At 41.9% G+C, this 26630-nt stretch overlaps 1 protein-coding gene across 1 annotated transcript in view; it reads right to left on the bottom strand.

Annotated features, from left to right (window-relative positions):
- Nucleotides 1-26630, bottom strand: part of nsfb (N-ethylmaleimide-sensitive factor b) — a 68791-nt gene that overhangs the window by 22737 nt on the left and 19424 nt on the right. The window contains exons 5-13 of the mRNA XM_060940351.1: nucleotides 22712-22878; nucleotides 22319-22426; nucleotides 20606-20681; nucleotides 16874-17029; nucleotides 12388-12587; nucleotides 9598-9763; nucleotides 9433-9507; nucleotides 8593-8780; nucleotides 477-572 (exon numbers count right to left, since the gene is read on the bottom strand). Of these exons, the coding sequence (XP_060796334.1) occupies nucleotides 477-572; nucleotides 8593-8780; nucleotides 9433-9507; nucleotides 9598-9763; nucleotides 12388-12587; nucleotides 16874-17029; nucleotides 20606-20681; nucleotides 22319-22426; nucleotides 22712-22878 (1232 nt within the window). The remainder of the gene's footprint in view (nucleotides 1-476; nucleotides 573-8592; nucleotides 8781-9432; nucleotides 9508-9597; nucleotides 9764-12387; nucleotides 12588-16873; nucleotides 17030-20605; nucleotides 20682-22318; nucleotides 22427-22711; nucleotides 22879-26630) is intronic.

Genomic DNA, 26630 nt, shown 5'->3' on the forward strand with positions numbered 1-26630 from the left:
TTAATTTAAAATGTTATTAATATGATTAATAGAAAAACTCATGATGAATAATATGCACCAATATAAATTATGTTAAATGTCATTCAAAATATATCTATTTAACATAATGAATATGATTCAGTGATGATACAATAATCATTAATACCATGTAATAATGATTAATAACATCATTAATAATAGACCTTTATATATCAACACACACAAGGCATTAGGAACAGATTCCTATTCTTTTAATGGATTTTTTTTTAAATACTAGCTCTAATTAATTTAGCAGATCTCCTTCAGACCTCTTATTTAATTGATAACTTTTTCATTTTTTAGTAAATGAATATTAAAATGATCAAGTATAATGAAGCATACTCCAGAATATAGCTGCACAAATAGAAGTCTATTTATTCAAACCCATCTGTGATAAAGCACTCGCGTGGGAAAGGTTTTGTGATGTGACTGAACGCTGCAGTCGAGAGTCAACTCACGGGTTTGATGTCATTATTCAGCGACGCCCAGAAGTCACGCCGGTTGACCTGCAGAGACTGGGCCTTTTCAGTGTCCACCTCCACCCGATTACTAGCCTGCACACACACACACACACACACACACACACACTACTCATCCCTGGAATGATAAAGAAAGGGCAGTGTGGGAGAGTTCATGCTGTCCCACCTGTAAAAGCTCCTGTCAATATGTTTCAACACCATCAAATATCAAGCAAGAGTGTATGGGCCAAGTCGCTCGTGTGTGTGCGTGTGTCTCTCTCTCTCTTATGATGTGTGTGTCTCTCTCTCTCTCCTATGATGTGCGTGTCTCTCTCTCTCTCCCCTATGATGTGCGTGTCTCTCTCTCTCTCCCCTATGATGTGCGTGTCTCTCTCTCTCTCCCCTATGATGTGTGTGTCTCTCTCTCTCTCCTATGATGTGTGTGTCTCTCTCTCTCTCCTATGATGTGTGTGTCTCTCTCTCTCTCTCCTATGATGTGTGTCTCTCTCTCTCTCCTATGATGTGTGTCTCTCTCTCTCCTATGATGTGTGTCTCTCTCTCTCCTATGATGTGTGTCTCTCTCTCTCTCCTATGATGTGTGTCTCTCTCTCTCCTATGATGTGTGTCTCTCTCTCTCCTATGATGTGTGTCTCTCTCTCTCCTATGATGTGTGTCTCTCTCTCTCCTATGATGTGTGTGTGTGTGTCTCTCTCTCTCTCCTATGATGTGCGTGTCTCTCTCTCTCCTATGATGTGTGTGTGTGTGTCTCTCTCTCTCTCCTATGATGTGTGTGTCTCTCTCTCTCCTATGATGTGTGTGTGTGTGTGTCTCTCTCTCTCTCCTATGATGTGCGTGTCTCTCTCTCTCTCCTATGATGTGTGTGTCTCTCTCTCTCCTATGATGTGTGTGTGTGCGTGTCTCTCTCTCTCCTATGATGTGTGTGTCTCTCTCTCTCCTATGATGTGTGTGTGTGTGTCTCTCTCTCTCTCCTATGATGTGCGTGTCTCTCTCTCCTATGATGTGTGTCTCTCTCTCTCCTATGATGTGTGTGTGTGCGTGTCTCTCTCTCTCTCCTATGATGTGTGTGTCTCTCTCTCTCCTATGATGTGTGTGTGTGTGTCTCTCTCTCTCTCCTATGATGTGCGTGTCTCTCTCTCTCTCCTATGATGTGCGTGTCTCTCTCTCTCCTATGATGTGTGTGTGTGCGTGTCTCTCTCTCTCTCCTATGATGTGTGTGTCTCTCTCTCTCCTATGATGTGTGTGTGTGTGTCTCTCTCTCTCCCCTATGATGTGCGTGTCTCTCTCTCTCTCCTATGATGTGCGTGTCTCTCTCTCTCTCCTATGATGTGCGTGTCTCTCTCTCTCTCCTATGATGTGTGTCTCTCTCTCTCCTATGATGTGTGTGTGTGTGTGTGTGTGTCTCACTCTCTCTGCTATGATGTGTGTGTAGAACTTGTGCCAGAGACAGTCCCCACACCTGAATACATGAAACTGTAAGATCAGCCTCAGCATCTTCACAAGGTCTTCATTAGTGGTGTCTGAATGTGTAGATTTGAATAATCATGTCATTAATAACGGGTTACGCATCATAACAAGCACGGAGGCTGCAATGCGTCCTATAAATACATAACGAGCGCTCTGGGGAAAGCACAAACACCTTCAGGCTGATTTAGAGTTGAACGCAGAGCCTGCACTGTTTGGTCACGGACTTCAACAGTACAGATTAACGCTCAAACGCTCAACAAGAACCATTTCTGCTAAAATTACTGCAGGGCAGAAAAGAGGGGCTGGTGTGGAGGAGTTCCTCAGTTCACCTCTCCTCCATCTGGTCCATGTCTCTTCAACTCAATTCAAAAATAACAGAGAAGGAGCAGTCGGGAACGTGTAGGAGGAAATACGACGTCACGAAGTAGACCAATCACAGTCGGTACGGTCCACATCAGCGTGACGAGCTGCGTGTCGGAGTACAGCAGACCGACAGTGCAGACTCTACACAGAACCAGCCTGGAAAGGAAACGCAACACACTGCGGCCATTTTAGATTTTTCAAAACTCGTGTCTGAGCCACATTACACAGTTTATAAAATCTTACTCAAACGATGGGACTCTAAAAAAGAAAAACACTACAAAATATGCCATTATATATAATAATTATAATAAAAATTTCACTGTGCTGTTGTGTGTGAGAGACAAATAATGGCTTCTAATATACATTATTATGAGATTTTACAGCTTTTTCCCCCCAGAATCCTTTATCCAGAATAAAACACCACGCGTTTATATTGCACTCAGAAATCAATAACCCCTGGGACCTGGTAGAATTCCTCAGGAACAAACGCGACTAACATGAAGCACGAAGGTTCAGCTCAGGTACAAAATCAGTCCTTTTGTACACAACATTCAAGTCAACCCCCCCCCCAAAAAAAAAAAAACAACAACAACAACAAAAAAAGTCTGATGATCACAGCAAGTGCCCTGATGTGCCCACTGCATGTGTAAATTAAAAATAAAACTTTAACAATTTATCCATTTTAGGAGTTATGATACTGCGAGAAGCAGGCTTACCTGGGTGCAACCCTTCACGCCGAAACCAGATACCCGGCCGTGACCTTAACGGCACACTCGTACCCTGTTTACCTTCATTACACAAAGCCATCAAATAAAGACTTCTAATTCTGAACAAAAATCAAATTGCCGGGCACCACTATGCGCTCTCTGTGTGTGTGTGTGTGTGTGTGTGTGTGTGTGCGCACGCGCATGCAGAGAAAGGATTTCACTGCACTGCAATGTAAATGTGACAAAAGCTTCCAATTCAAAAAAATCTAATTAGAAATTTTCTGTAATGTGATTTTTATTGGGAACAAAATCCGTGAATCAACAGACTTCACTTTTATGAAGTTTAAATCTCACTCAGCAAGATAACGCATACACAGTACTGACACAAATACGTGAATAATCACGTTGCCATAGCAACACAATTCTTGCCGTCCAAAAAGATTGCTTTTCTCAGTGAATAAAAACGATCGGCTAATTTTACACCCAAACGCTTGACACTCTGCATCTTCAGGGTCATTTACAACAATTTAGAAGCGATGTATCCATGAGATCTCAGCCTCGGTGAGTCATGTTTGAAGTCGGTGACGCCACGATTTGTACTCTGAGCGCGATACTTGAACCTGGGAGAGAGTGAGATGTTGGCATTCAGGGACATTGTTTTTCTTTTAAAATTAAATCTGTACACAGTACACAGCTACAAATATGACCAGGTGAACACTTGAACATGACTTATCTGGATATTATCCGTCAGTATTAAAGCAGATCCGCAGAGCCATGGCCTCACTTTCGTTTATAAACGCCTTGAGACCTCAAGAACGGCACAGGAATAGTTTTAAGCCTTAACAATAAATCTAATATAGTAATTTTTACAATTAAAGTGATTTATATAGGTAGCGGTCTGAGTGAATGACCTTGACATCTGTGACGTCACAGCAGGAAGTCTATCGGCCTCATCGCCATTTCCGCGATACTAAAACACAGAGCTGACTGCAACTCCGATCCTCCATTTTGAGCTAATTTATCGCCATGCCACGTAGATGTGTTGCTGGCGGTGCAGCAACACGACAGAAGGTGGATTTACGTTGCATTCACGGCCCAAGAATGTTCAACCTGCAAAGATTTGGACGCGTTTTGTGAGAAGTTCACGGCACATTGGGCGCCTATGAAGCGGTCTCTCCTCTGCTCTGCACATTTTACTGAAGGCTTGTACGAGACCTCTGATCTGTTGAGGAGTGTTGGCTATAAGCCCGGATTGAAAGAGGGTGCAGTACCAACAATTAAAGAAAAATAAAACTACAAGAAAAGGAAAGTAAGTTCAGTTGCATCAGTTCTCCCAGAGTGAGCCGAGGGTTGTTGGTAAAACCCGGGACGGAACGGGACGGGACATATCGCTCGGGCAGTGACCTCCCCGCGGTTGTTGCTAAAACCGGTGGCGTCCCGGGTTTTAGTAATTGCCTGAGCCGAGCAGTAATGGCGGAGTAGTCAGTATGGAGAAAAGTGAATGAGTGGAGCAGCCGTCTGATTTCTCCGCTGGATTTGCTCGCCTCAGCAGCAATATCTCGCCTTTACATGGAAGAAGTGAATGAACGGAGAACTGAACGAACAACTGAAAGTCAGATTGTTTCAAAACAAATCGGCCACAAGATCGGCCTTCAAGAAGCGAGAACACAGACGGGTAAGCTCCGACTCTCATTTGGATTAAAAAAAAAACAAAAAACACCACACTGTTTCCCTGCATTTAGATTAATCCATGTAACTTGTATTGTGTGTTTAAGTTAGCGGTATAAGATTATTTAATTTGCTTCAGAATGTGATTGTTTCAGTTCATCTGATTATTTAATGAGCCTTTTACGTTTTATCAGTGAAAATGCATGCATGTACATGTATGTTGCATAAGTTATAGCACCCATCCTGTTTTAATGAGAGTCAACCCACAATCAGTGACGTCAAATCAGTCTTAGTTGAGCGAGTCGGTAACGGGATTTCTTACTTTCACCATAAGTTATTATTGATATGACTTTGGTCTATAGCTGTAAAAGGCCTCGGCCTTAAAACCGGTTCCCGCTGTGACGTCACGCGCTCAGGGCTGGCTGGCTCAGCGGGGCGGCACCAATCACAACATTGTGGTCAATTTTAACTCTCAAATATCTCATTATCTCTAGCTGCTATATTTTTTATTCCTGTTTATGCAGCATACAAGAGTCAAGGATGGAGATACTATCCACTCAGAAATTTATTTTAAAATAAAGGCTCTGCGTATCTGCTTTAAGGGGTTTAAGAGTCTCACCCCAACACACCATACTTGCCAACCCTCCCGATTTCGGCGGGAGGCTCCCGATTTTAGCCTCCGTCTCCCATCTCCTGATCGTATTTGTTAAAAACTGGATAATCTCCCGGTTTTGGGAAATCCCTACTGCCAAGTTAAAAATACTCCCGATTATGTCCAATCAGAATCGTATGAGAAACACTGCTGACGTCAACTGATTTTTAACCAATCAACAAACAGAACAACAGTCACTACCATAATGTAGGATTCACCCAGGCTGCCCGACATTTTTTACAAGCAGCCATTCATCATGGCCACTAAACCCAATACCACACGGCAAAAACATGAATGCAAATCCCAGGTTGCCTGGGAGAATGAATTTCCGTGGATAAGCAAATGTTCGACCAGCGAGTTACACATTTTAAGATAAAGATACCTTAAATCAGAATATAATGGACATGCAGGGCCGCAGGCAGCATTTTAAAATCACCGAGGTCCGTGATGCGCAAAGCGCGCGCTGAAAAATGTTCGCCATATGTAAATGAGCGGGGTGAATTACACGCCACACAAGAGATCTATTCCTGAAATTACTTTTAATGGTGTTTGAACTGAATATCGTCAGTTTTGAAAACAAAAAATCATGTATGTGGCAAGAGTAAGAATAATTTAAGCTTGTTTAATGGTTTGATCTGGCCCAAGCAATGAGGACAAAACTGCGCCGCTTTGAAAATGTAAATTTAACAGCTTGATGAAAGCGCGCTGATGGTTACCATGGAAACCCCGTGTCTCCTGCACTGCGTTCCTCTGCCGAGTCGCGTGCTCATTCGCTTTTGTGTTCTTGGTCTCAGAGCCGCGCGCACCAAACACACACACAAGACAGAATCAACGTTTAACGTCATTAACAATGCACTTTTTACAGAGACGTTTTAATGTTATTCCTTATTTTTTTATCCAGTTGAATATTTAGCATACCAATGTATTTTCAGCTCTTAAAAATGACCGCAGTCCGGACCGCGGGGGCCTCAGAGCTGGCTGCGGCCATGGAGACATTTGAGTGTGAAGTTAAACTCGTCTTCTGTACCGTTTCAGAAACAAACTGTACAACTTCTACAGCGTTGAGTGACATTTTGCAGGACGGAGAATGTGTTTGGTGAGTGTATTTGAACAGTGCGGTTGTGTCTTAGTGCTATTTTGAATTTATGTTTGAAAGTTTTAAGTGAAAGTTTATGAGTGAATTATCTGGAAAGTGATGGAGTTTGATGGAGTTTTGAGGTTTTCAGTGAAAGATTACTAGCGAGTGTGTTTTGGTCGGACTGAAACGTTGCGTTCGAGTGAATTTCTTTGTGGAGTATATTGTGATAGTACGGTAGGATTTATAGAGACATTTTTACATTTTGTTTGAAAACTTTCAGTCAGAGTTTGCAAATGAGAATTCCTCTGCTGCATTCCGATCGGATTTTGATGGGATTTCTAGCGCTTTTTAAACATTCTGCTGGAAAGGGTTTAGTGAGAGAGATGCATTTTAGTCGTACTAAGACAGTGCAGTATTTGAGTTGTTACCATTTTGGTTAAATCTTATTAAAATGTAATTTATATATGATATTATAGTTCTGTGTATTTTTACATGAGCTTACAGAAGGAAAACACATTTGATGCGACCCAATAATCCTTTCATTCACTGTGACTATTTTAAGAAATGATAAACGTTCTTCTACAGCATCGCTTGTGTTATTTTCTGTGGGTCTCTGTATGGATACAATATTCAGGCAGGAGATTTTTCAGCTCAAAATCTGATTTCAGACTTCCCTTTCACTGTTATTATATTACAATTCAAGACCAGAGTATTACTTCAGATTGTTCACTCCGAGCTCTCTCAGGCCTGATACAGGAATCCCATCACCTACAGGAACTGAGAGAACAATATCAACAATTCAAAAACTCTTTAATTGTATAAGATTCAAATGGTTTGCAATTAATCGGGATCCACCGTTTTTACTGTTTCAACCGGGCATCAGACCCTCGGCCAGCTGAAAATGTCGTTCACGCACTTTTCTCCCCCAGGAGAATTTTGAAAAGTTGGCAAGTATGAGACACCACAGGACGCCGAGTCATAAATAATGTCGAGTTAACACTTAGGATTTTACTTCACAGAGGACACACCTGGATAACATGGCTCACACACACACACACACACACACACACACACACCCCACAGGATAATCTGGGAAAATAAAACCGATTCACTCCAACTGGCCTGAAAATCTGCCCTACTTCTCTGGAACATGTGCCCTGTAAAGCCCACGACGTTTTACCCAGTAAACAGCTTTTAAACAGAAACAATTAAAGATAAAATGAGTAACGTTACATTTTCAAACTGAGACGTGGAAGTTGCTCAGATTTCCATTTTCTATTCTATGTAAGGAATAAAAATCTTCAGGATGTGCCTTCACAGGAAAATAATCAACGATAGGATGGTGTAATGAAGTGGAATTAAAATGAAGGGGATTGTTTTCCCATAATGGCAGATTTTGTAGTGTTTTACTCCTCTTACACAGGACCACAGCAATTTACCAGATAAGATCAGAATTTTCATTGACGAATGAATGTCGTACTTTTTATCCATTTAAATTAAGGTTATTCTTATCGTCTCGTTTCTCTCTTGAAATTAATAAAACCAAAAATAAGCAAAACCGGAGTGTCAGTGATGCAGCAGCTCACACGGCCGTGCCATGAGGAACCAGACGCGTTTATAATTAACAAGTTGCTCTTCATGAGAACAAACTGAACTTCCAACAATCAGAATCAAAACCCACTGAAAACTCCGGGAGCAGCAGTGATTTTTGTGAATTGTGGACGGACGCCGCATGACGGCAACAGCTCACTGGCCTGTGGCCGTATCAGCTAACAAACAATCGCAGCTCATCATATCAGCCAGAAACCACAAACCAGCGTTAAACCCCTCAGTCCTGAGGATTTCAGAAAAGTTACAGCTTTACCTCTGACACTGGAGACTCCTTCCCTAAACATTACATAAAATGTCTCCTTTAAGAAAAGGTCACCGTATCAACAACGTGGAATCTGTTACTAGAGAAATGACACCAGATCATAACAAGCGCGTCACTGTAACTGTGATTTGCAGCTGCACTATCAGAGCTGACGTTCTAGGAAATTCATCAACACCTCCTGACCAATCAGAATCCAGAAGGCTCAATCTAAACCAAGACAGGAAGAGGAAATGACCCCTGTCCCACAGCTCTTCCTGTCAAGCTCAGTGGGATGACGAAGAGGTTCACACCTTGATGTGACGGTTCATGGCAGTGGACTGCGCCGCTCGTACGAGTCCCTCTAACTCCGCCCCGCTGTAGTTCTTGGTCTCGACGGCCAGCTCCTTGATGTCCACGTCGTGCGCCAGCATTTTCGACTGCTTCATTTTGGCTGTGTGGATGTTCAGGATCTGGACACGTCCCGACTCGTCCGGCAGACCTGAACAAGACACGGAGGAAAACATCTGGATGTGACCTTGAACATTTACATTTATTTTTCAGCTATTTTTTTCTAAATTGCCGCATATAACAAAGAACTTACTGATCCGTCATATCCTTCATTACGTCATCGCTATAGCAATACAGCTTTTAGCATTTCTTTATGTACACAGCCAACTCTGAAACTATTGGCACCCATCAGGGGATGGGGTAAAAATATCTGCATAAAATAAACAATGATTTTTACGAAATATTGTACTCTAGTGTAGATAATTAAATTTCCTCTATCAATAACATTTTCTTTCCAAAACATGATAAAATTACTGGCACCCCTCGATGACTCTCAGTATCCAGCCATCTTTGATCAGATACAAGTCTGGACACGTAAACAAGGTTAAAACCAGACAGATCCTTAAAATAATTCTGCATGAAGGTGTGTCGAAGAGCCTCAACAAGCATCTTTGACCTTAATTTAATGAAGCCTTAAGAAGGTGCTAATAATTTTGAATGAGCACAAAAATGTCGCCGACTGACATTAACCGGATCCGGAAACGCCTTTGTGTGACCGGCTTCTCTTACACCATTCAGTACCACATTTCTTTAATCAAATATGATGGAACCAGCCCCATCCTGAGAGATGCCTCGGATCGTACCAATCTCCATCTTGACCTCCAGTCTCCCGGGCCTCAGCAGAGCTTCATCGATCAGGTCCGGCCGATTAGTCATGCCTGAAACAGACACAAACACATTTCAGAAAGTAAACAAAAGTCATCAAAACCCAAGATCTGATCTTGCAGAATCAGACAGGAAGTGTTCACCTATGACCAGGATGTTGTTGAGCTGCTCCACGCCGTCGATTTTGGACAGCAGCTGGTTGACGACAGTGTCATGGACGCCGGTGCTGCCCGCCATGCTGCCTCGCTGCTTGCAAATGGCATCGATCTCATCGAAAATGAGGATGTGAAGTCCACTATTCGCTCCCAGCTTTAAAAAAATATATTAAAGTAGATGCATAACAAAGAACTAGAAGGGAACTCTGAGAGCACAGACATCCGCCAAGGCCAAATGGCGTATCTCAAAATATTAGCGAAACTCTGATCCAGTCCAAAAATTGTACACATTTCTTCCTTGGCTCATGCTACACCTGTCCACCAAGCTTCATGGAAATTGGTTCAGTAGGTTTTGTGCAGTATAGCTTTCATTCAGAACAAACTGCACTGAAAACACAACCTGCTTGGCAGAGAAACAAAGTCTCTTTCTACCTCACCTTTGCCTCACCTCAATGTAAAGACATCACGATGCAGCGGCGCTTTAGCCCTTTGATCGGTCTCTCTCTCACCTCCTCATCTGTACACTCTGCTCAAACAGATCAGCTTCCAAAGCTTCGACTTTCACCTTCGACTTTCACCTCACCTTAACAGCTGCTAGTTTGTTTTTTCTGCTTATTTCATGTTTACCTGCTATACCGCAAGTGCCCTTGACTGTTTATTTGAACCAATTTGTGTGTGTGTGTGTATATGAGTGTTTAGTCTATGTCTAGTGCCTATCTAGAGTGTTTATACTGTTTATATTGTTTGTTTGTTTTTTCAATTATTCTATTTTTATTTATTGCATTGCCAGTTTGCACCGTGGCTCAGAGAGGACTGACATTTCATCTGTGCTGTATGTCGAGCATGTGGAGCATATTTGACAATAAAGTTGACTTGACAATACCACCAGCTCCCAGATTGCTAACTAGCCACGGGGAAAAGCCATGGCCTAATGGTTAGAGAAGCAGCTTTGGGACCAAAAGGTTGCCGGTTTGATTCCCTGGACACATATTGCAGCTCTACAATCCAAGGCCTCTCTCAGGATAAAGCTGGTTCCATCATATTTGATTAAAAAATGTGGCACTGAATGGTGCGAGAGAGGCCGGTCACACATAGCAGGAATGGCCGACGAGCCCTTGAGCAGAGCACCGAACCCCCAGCTGCTCTGGGTGTGCTGTACATTGCTCTGGATAACAGCGTCTGCTAAATGCCTGGAATGAAACGTAATGTAGCCGAGTCGTGTTTCTGACATAAAAAACTCGGCATCGTAGAGCTGCAATGCATTCTGGGGCATTGAGTCCATCATTTGCTCCAACGCCCTCGGCACCTTCAAAGCTCTTGCTCTTTTGTTTTTAGGATGGCGTTTTCTTTTAACAGCACCAATAATAATTCTTCTTATTAATAGTCCATTAGTAACAATTAAGGGTTCAATAAAAGAACACAAATACACTGTCAGATTTAAAAAGATGGCTGAGGAGTTGAATAATGCGTCACACGGAACAACAGTTAATGTATAAACTTTATAAAGCAAGTTTTTTCACAGTCAGCAAACGTATTTGACCGTGATGAAGGTTAAAGACAATCAACACACACACCTAGAGTATACACACATCATCCATGAGTCAGGTGCAGCTGATAAACTGCTAACTGTGCAACAGGAAACTCCACTAACCCTGCGTGTGAGCGTGTATACGCGTGTGAGCGAGCACAGAAACACGGGCCTACGATTCACCTGGCGGTGCCGAGCGTTTAACGTTTCACACAGACGCGGCCTTGTGGCGAGTGCGTGGAGGTCAGGGGCTCGCCATGACCTCACACAGGACAGCGCTTTCATTAGGAGGTGCAGAGTGAGTCCGTCATGCCACGCCCACTCGGGCAGTCTGCGCCGACATCCCTGCCCTTACCTCCCACACTCACTCTGCATATAAAACACAGGGAACGTCTACAGAGTTATAATCTGACTGCCAAGGGACCAGGAGCTCAACGTGACGCGCTGAAGCTGACTGACCGACCGGGAGTGAGGAATGAACCTGTTATAGGAAAAATAATCAACAACAGGGTGATTGTGATGAAGCGGAGTTACTTGTACAACCCTGAGGTTGATTATTTTCCTCTAACAGCACATCCCAAAGCGTCTTATACCACAGCAAACAAAGTTTTTCATGACGAAAGAACATGTCTTTTTTTTTTATCCATTTACACTTAATATTGTGTAACGTTGCTCAGGCTCTCTGTTTCCGCTCTCAAAGTTAAAAAAAAAAAAGCAAACGCAGCTTGATGTCTTTCGTGTAAACTCTCCTGTCTTGAAGACACAGCACAACTTTACAAGTTACAGTTTTACCTCTGACTTTTACAAAGCACCGACACTCGAGACTCATTCCACAAATCAAAACAAAGTCTCCTTACAGAAACGTTCATAATTACACACGGGCTTTTTTGTATTCGTTCATGTAGATCTTCTGCTATAAGGAGCCGTTACTATGGAAACTATTTTGCCTTGTAACACCTCCTGACCAATCAACAAACCGCAAGAATTGTATAAATAACTAATAATAGCAACATGTATAAATAACAACAACAATGTAAATTTGAATCTAATTACACTTTTAATTTCAGTGTGAGTCTATATTGCTAAAGGGGCGGAGCCATAAGATGCTGAACTGAGAACGTCTGGCACAAATGAGGAAAAATTTATGCAAATTGGGACCATTTGAATTGAAATGTTACTATTCCAGAAACATCCATGATTACACAAGATACACAGGAGTGTAGTGTACACTTATTTTTCAGTGCTCTCACCCTCTTCTGCTCGTCCTCTGCATCAGCGAACAGTTTCCTGATGTTGGCCTCCGACTCGCCCACATATTTGTTGAGGATCTCGGGGCCGTTGACCACCTTGGGCTCTCGAGCGTTCAGCATCTTTCCTATCTGACGTGCCATCAGCGTCTTACCACAGCCAGGAGGTCCAAACAGCAGAATGCCTTTAACATGCTTACAACCTAGAGAGAGAGGTTAACATGTCTTTGTTACTTTTAGGAAAAAGAGTTTTAAAATCTACGACTGTACAGAGCGAGTACTCGATGTTGCTTTGTTCATTTCTTTCAGCTCTTTTCCTAAACTAAACAGTTTATAATAATCAATTCGCAGCTGAACAGTCACTTCACAGCTCTAATGTGGTTTGGTAGAGCTGAATGGCATTATGTACTGTCCAGACGGAATAAACGTGGACAGAGTACCGAACCCTGGGGGATACCCCGATCAATAATGCACAACAGATTTCAAGAACATCAGTTTAATAAAAAGGATAAAAACATTTATGGGCATGCTGCTATAGGAAAATCATCATTACGTTACTTTTGCCACATTAAAGTTGATTTTAGTTACATTTATTGTTGCAGTTCATTCCGGTCTCACTTCCATTATAACAGCTATAAAACAGTCGTTCCCTCACCAGCCTCTCTCGAACTGAAAGGTGTTGACTGCAAAGTCATCCGAAATTTAAAATTTTTTTTGTGCATGGCATTTTTCTCTGTCCCACAAGAGTAATATCATGCGGACAAACGAGATGCGATCACTTATGTGCTGAGGGTCGCTTTTCTCTGTTTTGGGACCGTTTTCCTCCCTCTTGAGGTGAACAGCACGGCCCTACAGAAACAGGAAACAGCTGAACGCAAGGGAGGAACTTTAATTAGCACAGCTATAGAACTGTGTCACATCAAGATGGCGACGCGCAGAAAACATCGTGACTCTGCATCGACCTCGGAGAGTTCTGAGTCGCAGGGATGTAATTTGTGGTTGATGTTCACGAATATATCCGTGAAACAAAAGACGAATATTTATATCTTTTCTCTGTTCCTGCTTTGGTGTTCTCGTTTCTTTCTCTTTAAGATCAAAACATTCGGTGTGTAACTCCATACTCGCTACCGTGGAGTCGAGCCCATCCACTCTAAGGCTAAGATAGCTAAGCGCTAGCTAGAATGATTTTGTTATCGTTCCAGAAAAATGACACGTCATCTAACCTCGCTCTATCTCACAGTTGCACTCACTCGGCAGCTTTCCTTTTCCACTGGCTTTTAGCTGGAGGGAGAGCCGAGTCCACCATGTTTGCCCACGCTGACTTGTTTTGGTTAAAAGAAGCTCAAACACGCCCCACGGTGGTCACGTGATATTGTTGCTCACTTGCTTGGGCGATCTCCGGAATCGTAAAATGTGGGACGCTTTTTATCTTAGCAAAACATCTACACACAGGATACACGGGGTGTGTGCAGCAGTGCAACATCTCCAAACTCCAACAGAAACAGAACATTTTACCCAGAATTCAACTTTGCAGTCAGAACCTTTAATTATAACGAGGGGAAAAAGTCCCACAGCTTGTAATGTTACAAAGAAACCCCAAAGTGTGAACTCCTCAGTCCTGAAGATGATGTTGGAAAACTTGCATTTACAGCTTTATCTCTGACTCTTACAGAGCACCGACACCGGACACTCCTTCCATAAACATTAACGTGATGGCCGCAGCCACACAGGGTAAGCTCCTCCCACATTCTACCTCTGCACCTTATTGGTTTGCTGCACAGTTTATCATTTACAGTCATCTATATGATCATACTCAAATAACTGACAACACCGTTCGTTTGATTTATTTGCTTTAATCTGACAGTGTTTTATACAGAGTGCACACATTTTAACACTGTAGGGTTGGGAAAGCCAAGTTTGCTTGTTTATTAATCCTGTGTTTCTTTGCTCGAGTTTTCTTTGAGTTATCTTGCGTGTTGGGGCGGCCCCTTCCTGGTTGGGCAAAAGGCGTGGCTAAGGGTCGAGGAGACCTGAATCTTGGAGTCTGCTCATTTGGCCGTACCACGCCTCACCGTGTGCCCAAGGCGGGTTTTGGCTTTAGTTAATTAGTGCCAGCAGTGGTAGTGCAAACAGTCACTCTCCCTCAGAATCTTTCTATTTTATTATTATTATTATTCTAACATTTTTTAGGACGCTATTTCTCCCTCCGTTTTCAACCAATCATCAACCAAATTTCACATGAATATCTCTGGGCTGAATTACATTGCTATGACTTTTGGTGCTGATCCGGATCACCGAACTGGAATGATCCATGAAAAACTGGATTTTTTTCAATCAAGTTTTTATTTTATTTTGTTCAGGGTGGCAGGGTGCAACTTTTCCTCACCAGGTGTCACTCTCTAACTCACCGTTCCGGATCTATAGGGTACGGTGACCAGACGTCCCAGTTTGTAACAGCTAGCGCAATTACCATGGCTAATCACGGTCTCGGTCTTGTTAGTTTTGCTTTGTACCTGTTTGCAGTCAGTGTATATTTTTGTTTACCCTCTGTGTTATTTGGTTTGGCCGAGCCCCTATACATGCTCCCTTTTGTTTAACTGTGTCGGGTCAGTTTTGTTCAGTTAATGTCAGGTCAGACGTTTATGTCTCAAGTTACATCCTGTTCACCTCTTTTATAGGCCTAGTTATTATTCATTTTGGTCTTTGTAAACTTCTTTAACATTGACTAAATAAAACCCTGCTTTTTGAATCAAAAAGCCCCATGTCCTCTTCCTTCGCTGTTTGGTCTCAGACACTTAAACATCTCCTGACAGAAAACTTCACATCCACCACCGTGAGCCGTTACTGCAGAAGCGATGAAGGATTAGAACCAGCGCACTGCGATTTGCAGCTGTGCCACTGTCAGTATAGAAAATTAACCAAAACCTTCCAACCAATCAGATTTGAGAATTTGCTCTTTTTTCACAATATATAGCACAACTCCCAGCCAAACAGGAACAGTAGTACTGCATCTCCAGAGACTGCATGAAGGAAGTGTTTTGTTAAATCATTTATTGCAATCTCCAACATCACTGGATCACTGAGCTCCGTTCGCATGGAATGAAATCAGAACTAAAATCTCACATTTAAAGGAGTTTTTTTGGCAGACAAAACCACTGAGGCGCATTTCTTTCCCAGATGAGTGTGTGTGTTTTCACAGTCCCAAGTTGAGGGCGGGGTCTGAGCGGAGGCCAACGCGCTGGTTACAGACAGCGTGTGGGTTTTGGCCTGGAGCAGCTGCTGGCTGCCATTTTCACAGCGCAGGCAGGCTGCAGATAAGCCGCAGTCCAGAGATGTGAATCAGCACGGCCATTTACACTCGCTGACAGACGCCGCGCTGCTGGGATCGTCAGGGGTTCATCTCTCCCCTCGACTGCACTCCATTCGCTGACCTTTAGGGTGATGGGAGTTTGAGTTAAAGTGGAGCGTTCTGCTGCAGGTCCCAGACTCTCTGTGACAGCCACGCCCGAGCAGCTCTCAGCACCTGGCCTCCCTCACACACCCCAATTACACACTCACCTTTACGCTATCAGGACCGGCCATCTCATTAGAGCAGGCATCTGCAGGAGCGAGGGGGCCGACTCCCACACCATCACCACCCACAAAGGTCGACACACACACACACACACACACACACGAGAATGTGTAGCAGCACGATGCCCTTTAAGCTCGGAGATCTGTAGAGAGATATTTTTAATAAATACAGAAATACAACCAACCCATACACTCACCAAGTTAAAATAAACACAGCTGAACAACAAATACGTACTCACGCCACAGTGCACTTCAATTCTCGACTCTGATTGGTCAGAAGGTGTGAATTATTGTATACCTGCATGGCTTGGACAGTAGTTCCGGCTGTAACAGTGCTAGGTCTATATTAATGTGCGAGTACAAATATATTATTGTTTCTATAGCAGCAGAGCAAACACAGGGACTTGTACAGCTGACACTCCATATAATCTAAACCTAATAATACAGATTTAGTATTGTTTAATGAAATATATAAAATTGCTGATATGGTGAAGTTTTATTTAGTTAGGAATCATTTATTTAAAATTTATGGAAGGAGTCTCCAGTGTCAATGCTTTGTAGCAGTTATGGTGCTTTGGACACAGAGAGAGAGAGAGAGAGAGAGAGAGAGAGAGAGAGAGAGAACAACTGTTTACTGTTTTGTGGACATTCCACATCCTTCAATGTAACTATAAATGGATAAAAAGCACAACTTGTCATGTTTTAAGAAGTTCAAATTGTAATTGCTGGAAAATCGCAGCGGTATAAGAGGAGTAAAAACACTTCAGACTGTGCTGTTAGAGAAAAATAATCAAGACTAACTGCTTCATCACACCACCATAGAGCTGATTATTTATTACAGTGATGTTTGCTCTCACACACACACACACACACACACACACACGAGGACGTGGTCACAGGTACCCAACAGACTCACCCATCTGCTCCACAATGTCTGGAGGGAAAACCCGAGAGGCGAAGGCACGGCGGAAGATGTCGGAGAATTCCTTGTCCAGGCCTCCGATTCCCATCCGCTCAAAATTCCAGTCAGGGTTAATGATGGACTGTCGTGTGCCTCGAGACTTCGCCTTACCTAGTGAGAAAGAATAAAACCAGGATTATTTCCCCACTATTCAAAATGAAACATTTATTTTATTATCTAAAGAGTGAGGGAAAGTTTCTCATCTCATTACCTGTAGCCGCTTTATCCTGTTCTACAGGGTCGCAGGCGAGCTGGAGCCTATCCCAGCTGACAGTCATGTAATAGCACTGCCATCTTGTGGCAGCATCCAGCAATTACACAAATTTCTAAACAGTAGGTCAAATATCTTGAGCTGTACTCCCCCCCCCCCCCCCCCAAAAGCCCCCTTAACTTACCATTAAGAGTTCTTCTAATCATCAGTAATTATAAACTAAGAGGAACCGTAATCATTTTTAAGAGAAGGGTCATGTAGAAATTAAGTGTCTATCTGATATTAGAGAAGTCCTTTATAACATCACAGAACCTCCACCATATTTTACAGTTGGGATCGGGTTCTTTTCATTATAGCCGTCCTTCTTTTTACTCCAAACCCACCGCGAGTGTTTATCACTAAAAAGCTCCATTTCTGTTCCATCAGACCAGAGAACACGGTTCCAGTCAAAGTTGTCGTCGCGTTTCACAAACTTCAGGTGCTTACGTTTGGGGTTAACTGACAGAAAAGAGTTTTTTTCTGGAACCTTCCAAATAATCTGTTGGCATGGAGGTGGAGTCTGATGGGGGTTTTGGAGACTCGGAAACCCCAAGATTTGACTTTTTCTTGTAATTCACCAGCAGTGACTCTTGGGGATGTTTTGCCTCTCTTACCCTCCTCACTGTCCGTGGGGTAAAATAAACTCGGCTCCTCTTCCAGGTGAGTGTGGAACAGTTCCAGTTGGTGTCCACTTTTTTATTTTTGCCCTAACAGTAGAAATGGACATTTTCAGGTGAGATGTTTTTATCCCCATTCCCTGACTTATGAAGGTCAACACACTTCTCCCTCATTGGGTTTGTGTGTCTCTGATCGTTCCCATGGTGATGTTGAGGGAATTTGGCCTCTGTGTCGCCTCATATTTGTTCCCCAGTTCATCAGGAAGTCATGGATTACAGCTGGAAAGTTCCTACACACTCCAATCAACTCACACATGGACAATTTAAATGGAAACACGCTTCAGGTACATTGTGTATCATTTCCGGGGGGCCAATAATAGTGGCACTGTGTTTTTGTTGAAAATAATTATTTCTTGATGTTTTTCTCTGATTCAATTTGTTTTAATAAAAGGTTGGATTTTTCTCATTTTGTCAGTGTGAGATTAAGCGACTTCACCAAAAGGTGGATTTTTCCCCCCTAATCTTTACAAGGGGTGCCAATAATTGTGGAAGGTACTGTATAATTGCAAAAGCCACTAGCATTAGAGTCAGTCAGAACAGGCAAGTCTTACTCATAACACAACTAAAACGCAGGAAGGACACCGGAAGTGCTTGCGTGGGGTTCTCAGGAGCAGCGGCTCGTGGCTGGAGGTTTCAGAGCTGCAGGACGACAAGAACAAGAGAGTCATACATCAGGTAGCGCGGCTGTTACACTCGCGCTCCAGGCTACCAGCTAGTGAATTTTTCAAGCAACCCTGTAGTTGACAGCATACAGTCGATGAAATGTGGACACGTCAGTCCACTTCTTCACTTTGCGTCAGTCCATCTCAGGTCCAGAGAATCCAGCTGCGTTTCTGGATCTTGGGGATATTTGGCTTTCCCTTTGTATTTTGTAGATGCAGCAATAAACTGTTTACTGATAACGGTTTCCAAAGTGTTCCCGAGCCCCTGTAGTAACGTCCTTCATACAATCATGTCAGTTTTTAAATGCGGTGCTGCCTGAGGGATCCAAGGTCACGGGCGTTCAGTGCTGGGTTTCAGCCTTGTCCCCCGTTTGCAGAGATTTCCCAGGATTCTCTGGATCCTTTGCTGATCTTCTGGATTGCCGATGGCGAAATCCCTAAATTCCTTGCAGTTGTACGCTGAGAAATATTGTTCTTACACCGTTTTTTACAAAGTGTTGAACCTCGCCCCATTATTACTTCTGAACAACTGAGAGCTTTTCTAATGACCAGTTAACCTGTAGAATGTTCCAAACAGGTGTGTGGGTTTATTTTTTTTAAATCATCCCACAATTTTCCCAGTTTTTTGTTGCTCCTGTCCCAACTTTCTTTGGAATGTGTTGCAGGCATCAAATTCAGAACGAGTGTATATTTACAAAAAAACAATAAAAAGTTCATCAGTCTGAACATTAACAGAGGTGCCAGCCTTCAGTGATCCCATATCATAATGACCCAACGCGAACGGAGAGTGCGGATTACATTACTTGCTTAATAACTTTATGTATTAGAAAAAAGTAGGAAGTATCATCTTTATTTTTCTGTATCAAAAATTATAGTAACAATATTAATAATAATAAAATAGTACATATATACAATAATAAGACATGTAATAAAATAGTAAGTTGTTGAATTATTTAAATGATTATTCAGGGTATTTGCCTATTTGGAGGGTGTAAAATATGGTTCAAATTGACGAGATCTCCCACCCCGGACACTTCTAATTGATCCTAATAATTGCTAATTAATCATTCAAAAAATTGAATAATAAACTGACCTTTTTCGCGATCTCTGAATCAGAAAACATGTTCTTGAAAAGTTGTCCAGCGTGGTCTGCAACAGCAATGGGCAGATCATGTTCCACAGTGAAGTTCGTGAACATAACCTCTGCCTTTGTCACCTTGGCATCCAGGTCACTGTCGGACTTCACAAAAATATCCGATATTCTCTTATTGCTCCCAAGAGTTTCGGCGTTACCCTTGTGTCCTTCGGTATTAACATGCCGTCGTATGTCACACATACCGCCATGGGATATACGTAGATATGTTTACTCGACATGTCGAGCAGAAAGTGTGGTGAACTGACTTCTTAGAAGGGATGATGAAATTAAATTTATCAGTGTACTCCTTACGGAACTTTTGGTTAACTGTTTTTGTTGGTCTACCGGCTTTAGGTTTACTATCCTTTTTGCTCGACATAATTATACTTCAAAAATTAAAACTGAAAAAGAAATCTCATGACTTGATAAACAAGCAGCATGGCGTCCAGACTCACGCTAGACATGTAAGATTGAATTCTACTCGTCAATGGTTATTGTGGATTTGTTTTTTGATCAATAATTGTAAATTATACTACTCTTCGGGGGAACAAAAAAAAAAATGCGGAAGCGCCACCTGCGGAACGGTCAACCATGATGTACCCATGTAAGAAACTCTCAATATCGGAACAATTAGAGCCAAAATCGTAATTGCAGAATCTACTTTGAAAATCGTAATGACTACGGCGAAATGACTGGCACCTCTGTATTAAATATCTTGTCTTTGTACTGTATTCAACTGAATACGTGTCGAAAAGGATTTGCAAATCACTGCATTCTGTAAGTTTTACACAAAACACTTGACTTTCTTGGAACGGAGGCTGGATAGAACGGGATGCTCTCAGAGATTCGGCCAGATGGCATTCCAATCAGGCCAACGTTTCAGTTTGGAATGTTATCTTGACATGAAATGACAAATGGTGTGTGTGTGTGTGTGTGTTTCATGTCTGTAGGGTAAACACTGACCAATCAGGTTGATGGAGGAGCTCTCTGCCTTCTCAAAAATTACTTGACTGTTACCGTGCAACAAGCCAACCTCGATCTGCAGAGACAGGAAGGAGGAAAAACCACACACTTCATCTACCTGTACACCATATACAATTCTTATACCCTCACCGGCCACTTTAATAGGAACGTGTTGTTGGTTCTAAGATCCCTGTTCTTGGCTGCAGGAGTGGAACCCAATGTGTTCTTCTGCTGTTGCATGCTGAGATGTTTTTCTGCTCACCATGGTTGTAAAGAGTGATTATATGAGTTACTATATCCTTCCTGTCCATTCCCCTCTGACCCTCTCTTATCAACAAGGCGTTTGTTTCCACCCACAGAACTGTCGCTCACTCACTCAGTGTTTTTTGTTTTCTGCACCATTCTGTGTAAACTCTAGAGACTGTTGTGTGTGAAAACCCCAGGAGATCAGCAGCTTCTGAAATACTCAAACCAGTCCATCTGGATCAAACCAACACCCAGACCACAGTGAGAGAAAGTCACACTGTGAGATCACAATGTTTCCCGTTCTGATGTTTGAACATTGTGAACATTAACTGAAGCTCCTGATTTGTATCTGTGGGATTTGATGCGTCGTGCTGCTGTCGAGGGATCGGCTGATTACAGAACTGCAGAGAACAGCAGGTGGATGTAGGGGTGTTCCTAATAAAGTGGCCGTAAGCGTAGCTACAAATGATAAATACATTATATACATGCAGTACATACACAGCACAATTATGAATTATTAAAATAGTACAAAATAATTGTGCTTGGATTCTGATAAATTGAGACTGGGTCTGATGTAGATATTCCTTGCTACTAATAATTTTTTAATCAAAAAACTTCCTATAAATTAAATTTCCATTCATTTTAGCCTTTGAACCAAAACTAGCTTCATCTTCATTAATAAATAAATAAATGCCCCACCCCTTTCCCAGGTCTGTGGGAAGTCACCTTAAGGTACTGTTAATTAATTAATTCCACTTTTTAGTCTAATAAAAATTCTCGGATCCCGCCCCCCCCCCCCTTATAAAATGAAATCAAGTTGTCCATGGATTTTTAATAATTTTTTTTAATGGTCATTTCCCAGGTAAAGAATGAAACATAAGATCTACCAGGACTTCTTCAGGACGATACAAATCCTATCGAGCATTGTGTGTTTGTTTGATCAAAGCATGCTTTACTTCATAATGATACTGGGGCCTTTTTGCGGTTACAAACAATTAGAGAAATTTTTACAGTACTTTTTCAAGACTTTATTTTTTGGTTGTTTTTTTTTTTCTTTTCCAGGACTAGAACATGAAATCCAGGACTTTTCTAGGACTGGGTGGAAATCCTTTTTTTTTTAATAAATTAGCCATTTTGTAGTGTGATGATAATCCAAGTCTAGAAATGCATTAGTAATTTCTCCATGATTCACCAGTCTTATTTTTAATGGCAATTTTTTATTGATAAAAATTACTTTATAGTGTAGGGATAATTTTCTCCAAATAATTCCAAGATTTTTCAGTCTTTCTCCCAAAAGCATTACTTCCTCAATATCTTACAAGTCAGCTGATCAACAATGCAAATGTGGAACAGAGTTATATAAAAAATAAATAAATAAAATTCAGACAATAACTTTTGAAAACAGAACATCCTCCAAAACAGAGCTGACGGTGATGAGGTGCTCCGAGATGGAGCTCAGAGACGTACCTTGTTTTTCTTGCTGGAGCTCTGCTCCCCCTTCAGTATGCTGGGGTCCATCGCCTCCACTCCTTTTATTACCAGCAAAAAATACTTCTCACAGAAGCTGAACACGAACTGAGAGGAAAAGCAGAAATCACAAGATCTTTAACAGAACAATAAATGTAACTGCAGGATAACTGGACCAAAATCAGGACGATACGTTCTTTACTTCATCAAAACTTGGAATCGTTGGCCAACTGCTGTTGTATCAGAGGAAAAACAACAATACAGCATGCTTTTATAGGAAAATAATCCACTTCAGGGTGGTGTACAGGGACTCCGCTTCATCACACCACCCGCCTGTCGTTGATTGTTTTCCGGTAATAACAGCACGGAGTGTTGTATGATGCTCCTCTTTACCTGCTGGCCCAAGCAGAACGCCTGAGAGTTAAAACTCTGGATGAACTCGATGGCCATCTTGTCCGAGTCATAAGCGTTACTGTCTGCGTTCTTCTTCTGCAGGAAGTCGATTTCCAGAGTCATCGTTCCAATGTACTGCCTGGATGTGTCAAAGTTGTAGATGCTGACTGCAAGAGGAAAGATAAACAGACAGACATCTTTGCAATCCAGTGTTTGATTTTTTCTTTTGTTTAGCTATGACATTAATGCAGCGAACAACTAAATGTGAAATCGTGTGTAAATATGAGCCTTAAAACCCATCCAGACCTTCAGTGATGCGCTTTAGGATGCAGTGGGACTTTGTGTAATCAGGGTGGTTATTTTGGATAAAAGGCATTCAGGAGAAGTAATTTATGGAAAAGGATTTGGATGAGATACACAATCAGTCCTTGTGAGGTACAGTGGTGCTTGAAAGTTTGTGAACCCTTTAGAATTGTCTACATTTCTGCATAAATATGAGCTAAAACATCATCAGATTTTCACACAAGTCCTAAAAGTAGATAAAGAGAACCCAGTTAAACAAATGAGACAAAAATATTATACTTGGTCATTTATTTATTGAGGAAAATGACCCAATATTACATATCTGTGAGTGGCAAAAGTATGTGAACCTCTAGGATTAGCAGTTAATGTGAAGGTGAAATTAGAGTCAGGTGTTTTCAATCAATGGGATGACAATCAGGTGTGAGTGGGCACCCTGTTTTATTTAAAGAACAGGGATCTATCAAAGTCTGATCTTCACAACACGTTTGTGGAAGTGTATCATGGCACAAACAAAGGAGATTTCTGAGGACCTCAGAAAAAGTGTTGTTGATGCTCATCAGGCTGGAAAAGGTTACAAAACCATCTCTAAAGAGTTTGGACTCCACCAATCCACAGTCAGACAGATTGTGTACAAATGGAGGAAATTCAAGATCATTGTTACCCTCCCCAGGAGTGGTCGACCAACAAAGATCACTCCAAGAGCAAGGTGTGTAATAGTCAGTGAGGTCACAAAGGACCCCAGGGTAACTTCTAAGCAACTGAAGGCCTCTCTCACATTGGCTAATGTTAATGTTCATGAGTCCACCATCAGGAGAACACTGAACAACAAATGGTGTGCATGGCAGGGTTGCAAGGAGAAAGCCATTGCTCTCCAAAAAGAACATAGCTGCTCGTCTGCAGTTTGCTAAAGATCACGTGGACAAGCCAGAAGGCTATTGGAAAAATGTTTTGCGGACAGATGAGACCAAAGTAGAACTTTTTGGTTTAAATGAGAAGCGTTATGTTTGGAGAAAGGAAAACACTGCATTCCAGCAGAACCTTATCCCATCTGTGAAACATGGTGGTGGTGGTAGTATCGTGGTTTGGGCCTGTTTTGCTGCATCTGGGCCAGGACGGCTTGCCATCATTGATGGAACAATGAATTCTGAATTATACCAGTGAATTCTAAAGGAAAATGTCAGGACATCTGTCCATGAACTGAATCTCAAGAGAAGGTGGGTCATGCAGCAAGACAACGACCCGAAGCACACAAGTCGTTCTACCAAAGAATGGTTAAAGAAGAATAAAGTGAATGTTTTGGAATGTAGTGGGGCGGTTTAGCTCGAATATTCAAAAGGATTGTGCATTTTGTGATACAAGCATCAAATTTGGCACAAATGTACATTGATATATGGCGAACATTTTCAGATATTGAGCCACTCGGAATTCTCCCTTCATGTCCGCCATATTGGAATTCAAAATGGCCGCCATTTGAAATCTACATTTTCGATTATCTTTGGGTCTAATGCTGCTATTGACTCAATTCTGGTGTCTAAATGTATGTTATGGGGGGCAAGGAATCCAATGGTAACAATCTGCATTGCATATTTTGTACCAGTGAGCCGCCATATTGGATTTCAAAATGGCCGTTGTTTGAAATCTACATTTTCGATTATCTTTGGGTCTAATGCTGCTATTGACTCGATTCTGGTGTCCAAATGTATGTTTTGGGAGGAAAGGAATCCGATGGTTACAATCTGCATTGTGTATCTTTATAAATTAGCCAACATATTGGATTTCAAAATGGCCACCACTTGAATTCTACATGTGCGATTACCTCTGGGTCAAATATTTTTATAGTACATGAGAATATTTGTTGGTATCCATTTTTCAAAATGACATACTTTATTACAGTACTCCACTTAATTCATGAGAGACAAATATTCATCATCATGTATTTTTGACAAGACAACATTTTACTCAAAGTCTGTGAAGTAAAAATTGTTTTGACAAGTTTGAGTTATTGATTAGATTCTGTGTTGTTCTAGGTTTGATATGGAACCCGAAGGAGTTCCAACAGTTAAGCAATAGGCTAATTATCCTAAAGTAGGTGAAGGTGACGGGCAGCACGGTGGTGTAGTGGTTAGCACCGTCGCCTCACAGCAAGAAGGTCCGGGTTCGAGCCCCGGGGCCGGCGAGGGCCTTTCTGTGTGGAGTTTGCATGTTCTCCCCGTGTCCGCGTGGGTTTCCTCCGGGTGCTCCGGTTTCCCCCACAGTCCAAAGACATGCAGGTTAGGTTAACTGGTGACTCTAAATTGAGCGTAGGTGTGAATATGAGTGTGAATGGTTGTCTGTGTCTATGTGTCAGCCCTGTGATGACCTGGCGACTTGTCCAGGGTGAACCCCGCCTTTCACCCGTAGTCAGCTGGGATAGGCTCCAGCTCGCCTGCGACCCTGTTGGAGAGGATAAGTGGCTACAGATAATGGATGGATGGATGGATGGATGGAAGGGTGAAGGTGACTGCATTGTCAAGCAGGAGAAGGTGTGTGTTCCTGAAAGTTTAACTGGAACAACTAGATAATGCTGATGAACAAGAATGAGCATCTATTCCATCCTCTGCCTCTTGGTTACTTACTCAGTCACTGACTTTTGGTGGATGACTTCCTCATGATTGTACCAAATTCTTTCCTTTTTTTAAAATGATGGATTTAATATTGCTCTGTGGGTGCTCCAAGTTTGGGATTTTTTTTAATAACCAAACCCTAATTGACACTTTTTCAGAACCTTGTCCTGCATGTGTTTTCATAGGTTATTGGTTTTCATGATGCTGTTTGCTTAAGTATGCTCTCTAATAAACCCTGGAGCTTTCTACAATCAAATCACTGTCTTTAGAATGGAAATCACCTCATAGTTTCTGGAAACTTTCAGCTGATTTAACCATAACTAATTTAGGGGTTTTACACCAATGGAGGGTGAATAGTTGACAAATTAATTTTTTTATTTGTAAATAATTTTGCAAACTATACTGATCAATCCATTTCTCAATAATATGGGCTATTTTGTGTAGAGACATGACACACAGCTCTGGAAAAAAAAAAGAAATAAGAGACCACTTAAATCTTTTCTTAAATCAGCATCTCTGTGTACGGCAGCCATTTCATTCCAGTGTCTGTGCTGGGATTCCAACACATCTCATTTTACTTAATGAGGTATTGATTAGGTCATCACCTGCACCAAATATTATTTAATGAGGAAAAGTATAAAATCCACTGATGTGGTCATCACTATCCTCTTGCAATAGGACCAGTCTGGATGGCAAACATAGTGCTAGTATTACCTTAAATTTAATTGGAATATAAAAATATCTATTCTTCATGTAACAGTCCACAGAATGGAAACAACAGGGAAGTGAAGTTTAGGTCAGATAAGCGCAAATGTAGATTTCAAATGGCGGCCATTTTGAATTCCAATATGGCGGACATGAAGAGAGAATTCCGAGTGGCTCAATATCTGAAAATGTTCGCCATATGTCAATGTACATTTGTGCCAAATTTGGTGCTTGTATCACAAAATGCACAATAGGTTAGCTATGCTGCCCCACTAATGGCCAAGTCAAAGTCCTGACCTTAATCCAGT

The sequence above is a fragment of the Neoarius graeffei genome, chromosome 14 (genome assembly GCF_027579695.1).
Source record: "Neoarius graeffei isolate fNeoGra1 chromosome 14, fNeoGra1.pri, whole genome shotgun sequence".
Classification (NCBI taxonomy): Eukaryota; Metazoa; Chordata; class Actinopteri; order Siluriformes; family Ariidae; genus Neoarius; species Neoarius graeffei.